The 4,837-nt window shown below is 47.9% G+C and overlaps 1 protein-coding gene across 1 annotated transcript; it reads right to left on the reverse strand.

Moving 5' to 3' along the window:
• Positions 1-842: 842 nt before the first annotated feature.
• LOC143589397 (uncharacterized) lies at positions 843-1,289 on the reverse strand. Its single transcript, XM_077070167.1, has one exon. It carries the CDS (start codon positions 1,287-1,289, stop codon positions 843-845), a length of 447 nt encoding a protein of 148 aa, XP_076926282.1.
• Between the last annotated feature and the right edge of the window lie 3,548 nt (positions 1,290-4,837).

Here is a 4,837-nt window from a genome sequence, read left to right on the forward strand (position 1 = left end):
CATAGTCCCCTTTGTGGAATGAACAAATTTTGACCCGCGCGTTGTAGTATTTCTGGAGTTGGTGCTTGTATTTATTTTCGTGTATAGCTACCAGCTCGTGTCTTTCCTCCAGGAGATCTAAGTTCATCCTGAGTTCTCTTTCGTTGTCCTCCATTAAGAGGATTCATGCGGATGGGAGGCCAATTTCGGCAAGAATCATTGCTTCCGTGCCATATGTCAAGCTGAATGGTGTTTCCGAGTTGCTGGTTTTTTTACTAGTACGATGCGCCCAAAGCACATGGGGCAACTCGTCAACCCATCCTGTTCTCTTGGTTCCCAATCTTGCTTTGATGCCTACTTTGATGCTGCGATTGGCTCGCTCCACCTGCCCATTAGCCTGGGGGTGGGCAACCGATTTGAACACCTGTTTGATTTGTAAATCGGATAACCATTCCTGGAGGAGTTTGTCAATGAACTGAGTACCATTGTCGCTGACCAATGTCTGAGGGAGACCGAACCGGCAAATGATGTATTCCCACAGGAATTTCTTTACATTTGTTGCTGTTATATTAGCCAGCGGCTTGGCCTCCACCCACTTTGTGAAGTAGTCTATAGTGACCAATAGGAACTTTACTCGTCCTGGAGCCTCGGGGAATGGTCCCATGATGTCCATGGCCCACTTTTGGAAAGGCCATGCCCCGGTGACTGGAATGAGTTTGTTCTGGGGCCGCAATGTTCGCGGTGCATGTCTTTGAGTGCGTCCATATGCATGCCTGGCCAGTAGTATCCCGCGTTCATAAGTTTTGCCACCACCATCCTTGGTCTGGCGTGCAATCCGCAGATGCCTTCGTGGATCTCTCTAATTACACATTGGCATCTTCGGCGTCTACACACCTGAGTAGTGGACCAAGGAAAGACTTCCGGAATAAGATTCCGTCATGAACTTGGTAGCATAGTGCCTTGTGGCGGATCTTTCGGGCCTCTGTCTTATCTTCCGAGAGGATGCCGGAGGACAGGTAAGTCTGAATTGGTTCTATCCAAGACATTGCTTCGGTTTGGATAACCAAAACTTGATGTTGTGGGACGGATGGAGCATCCAGAACTTCGATTTTGATGTCTCTGCCCATGTGTTCGAAGCTGGTGGATGCCAGCTTGCTCAAGGCATCCGCGGGTCGATTCTCACTTCTTTTGATGTGCACTACTTTACATGAAGTGAATTGTTGCATCAGGTTTTTAGCTTGGGACATGTTTGAAGCCATGACATCAGTCTTTGCTTCATAAGTCCCTGAGACTTGTCCTGCAATAAGCATAGAATCGACCCGAGCCTCCAAAAATTTATGCCCAGCTTTCTTGAAATCCGCAATCCGGCTAAGAATGCCTCATACTCGGCTTCATTGTTCGTACTTTTGAAGTTTAGCTTGATGGCATAGGTGAACTTTTGGCCGTCTGGATTAATCAATTTCAGACGCGCTCCTGACCCCTCCCCGCTTGACGCTCCATCCGTAAAAAGAGTCCATTGTTGACTTTCGTCGGAAGGGATCGGGGGTTACTGTTCGAGCAGACATTCCTGGACTTTTCATGCGGGTACTTTTGTGATAAAATCTGTCAAGACTTGGCCTTTGATCGCAGGTCTGGGCTTGTACTCAATAGAGTGTTCGCCTAATTCGATTGCTCACTTGGCCAATCTCCCGGATAATTCAGGTTTGACTAACACATTTTTCAGCTTGAAGTCTGTCAAAACTTGTATTGGGTGACCTTGGAAGTACCTCTTTAGCCTCCATGCCGCGTAAACTAGCGCTAGTACAAGTTTTTCAAGCATCGAGTACCGAGTTTCAGCATCCGCTAGCATTCTGCTGACGTAGTATATCGGTGTTTGGACGGCTTTCCGATCCGTTAGGAGGACTGCTCCAATTGCAATGTCTGAAGCGGACAGGTACAAAATGAGAGGTTTTCCTTCCTGGGGTGCGGTTAATGTTGGAAGCTATATGAGGCATTTTTTCACTTCCAGGAACGCCGCCTCTGCTTCAGGTGTCCATTTGAAATGTGCCTTTTTCAAGCAATTTCGCAATGTTGACACGAATGGGTAAGACTTAGCCGCATGATTTGCCAGAAATCTGTTTAGGGCCACTAATCATCCATTCAGTGTTTGGACCTCTTTTATTGAAGACGGGGATGGCATCCGGGCGATGGCTTGCACCTTCTCCGTGTTTGCTTTGAATCCCTCCACGGTGACAATTACTCCCAGAAATTTTCGTTCTTCCATGCCGAAGGAGCATTTTGAAAGGTTAAGTTTCATATTGATTTTCCTGAGTGTGGAGAAAACATCTTCGATGTCTCGGAGTATTTGGTCTTCCTCCACACTCTTGATGACCAGATCATCCATGTACACCTCCAAGTTCTTCCCGATCTGACTTCGGAAAGTGTTGTCCATCAAACGCTGATACATGGCTCCCGCGTTTTTTAGACCGAATGGCATCATCTTGTAACAGAATGTGCCTTGGTCGGTTCAAAAAGCGGTTTTATCTTCATCGCGGGCCGCCATACGTATCTGGTGGTAACTCTTGTAAGCATCCAGGAAACACTTGAATTTGAAGGGTGCCACTGCGTCTACTTTGAGGTCAATCTCTGGAAGCGGGTAACAATCCTTGGGGCAGGCTTTGTTCAGGTCCTTAAAGTCGATGCACATCTGCCATGAGCCGTTGCTTTTAGGGACCATCACCGGGTTTGCCACCCAGGTTTGATATTGAATTTCTCGGATGATCCCTGTGTTCAACAGATCTTGCACTTGCTCGTTCATGGCTTTTGTTTGTTCGGGACCCATCTTCCTTTTTTTCTGAATGATCGGTGTATACGCCGGGTTGACCCGCAGTTGATGTTCTGAAATATCTCGTGGAACGCCTGTCATATTGGAAGGCTTCCAGGCGAAGATATCTGCGTTTTTGATCAGCAGCTGTTTCAGGAAGACGCGCACTGCTTCTGAGATAGTCGCCCCGATTGTGACGGTTTGCTCCGGGTATTCCAGGTTGACAACACACTTTTCGGGTTCCGTCCGCAGTGCTTTCTTGGGCACCTTCGCAGGCTTTGATCCCTCTGTTGCGTAGCAATGTTTGTTGACTTGGATGATTGCTACTCCTGTTCTTGTGGCGACACCTACTGCACCATGTGCTGTGGAAGGATTGGCGTTGAAGTCACCGATCTCTTCACGCCCCAAGATTATATCATGTTTGGATCTCGCAGGTAGGACCAGGAACTTGACGTCCTCGGTCCTTGAGTGGATCCCGTCACTCAGCGTGACAGGGAATGTTATGACCCCTTTAGGGTGCATAACCTCGTAACCAAATCCAGAAACCGGGGCATGCACAGGTTTTAACTTTGCTTTGTCTTCTTCGTCTAGCTGCTCAAACACCGTTCATACATTATGTCGGATGTACTCCCAGTATCGAAGAAGACATATTGAGACCGATAGTGACCGAACAAGGCCGTGACGATTAGAGGCTGTTTCATGCATGGCCCTCCTTTCACTCTTGGAAAAACTACGGGTTCTTTTTTCCATTCTTCTTCATCTGCTTCTCTCCGCTTGAACTTCCGAGGGGGTCCTCCTTGGATCATGTGTACATTCAAGTCCTTGATCTGTTTTCGCGGGGGACCCTTGTCTGCGGGAGCTGCGTTCTTCCGCGGACCTTGTCGCACGTTTTTAAGCAGATGATCAAGTTTTCCAGATTTGATGGCGGACTCGATCTCATTTTTCAAGCTTATGCATTCATTTGTGTCACGCCCGATCTCCTCGTCGAACATGCAATGCTTGTTCGGATTCAAGTTTACCCGCTTGACCAGCGGTTGAGGTTTCCTGAATTCAATATTCTCTGTTGTTAGGATTTCGGACGGAGTCTTCTTTAAGGGTGTCCAATGTTGTCGGTCGGACCTACCCGCTGCTCTATCCTTTTGATTCTGCCCGATCAGTGATCTGGCATCAAACTGTTTGGAAGAGCTTTCCGGGGGTTGTATCCTTGACCATATCGAACCTTTCTCTTCCTTTTTCGACTGAGTGTTCAGCGGCTCAGTTTTTGCTTGCTGTTTTGGTGCCTCTCGCCCTAGCAACATTTCTGTGGCTGCGAAGACCTTGGCCGCGGACATGATCGTGTCCCAAGTCTGGGGCATGCCATCCCGGCCTGTCAAACATCTGACCATCTCAGGGCTCCTTGCATTCACTCGGAATGCTCCTTTTAACATGTCTTCACTAATTCCACCAATGTTCAAGCTTTAATTGTTGAACCTGGTGATGAAGTTTTCCAGCGATTCATTATCACGTCAGACTACACTCAGGATTTCTGACGGATCTCTGGTATGTTTACGCTGCTGACTGAAATGTTGTGAAAATTTTGCTACCAGGTCGTCCCAGCTGCTGATTTGACCGTCTGGTAGTTTCTCGAACCATTCCCTGGCTGCACCTGTTAGTGTCAATGCGAACATAGGACACCAATAGGGCAATGTCCATCCACTTACTCCCCCAACCGCTGTGAAGTTCAGCAGGTGATCCCTTGGATCAGTCATTCCGTTGTATTTTCCTAAATTGCTCGGGATCTTGATGTTAGTTGGGAAAGGAGCGGTTGCCCTCCGCGGAATGAAATTTGATTTTTCCACGAATGCAGCGGGGCGGTATGGTTTGGTGAAGTCCTCTTCCGCATCGCTGAATTACTCTGCATGTTTAACTAACGGCTTGGGACGGCTGGAGGTTTCTCTACCATAATCCCAACTACCATCACTCGCGTACTCTTCCTCTTGAGATATTTCTCTCTGTCGGGTATCCCTTGGATTTCTGCGGGATAAAGTACACTGGGTGTGATAACTTCTTTCGTGG

This window comes from Bidens hawaiensis, unplaced genomic scaffold (genome assembly GCF_021521415.1).
Source record: "Bidens hawaiensis isolate Kalapana, Puna unplaced genomic scaffold, B.hawaiensis_p1.1 tig00001597_1, whole genome shotgun sequence".
NCBI lineage: Eukaryota > Viridiplantae > Streptophyta > Magnoliopsida > Asterales > Asteraceae > Bidens > Bidens hawaiensis.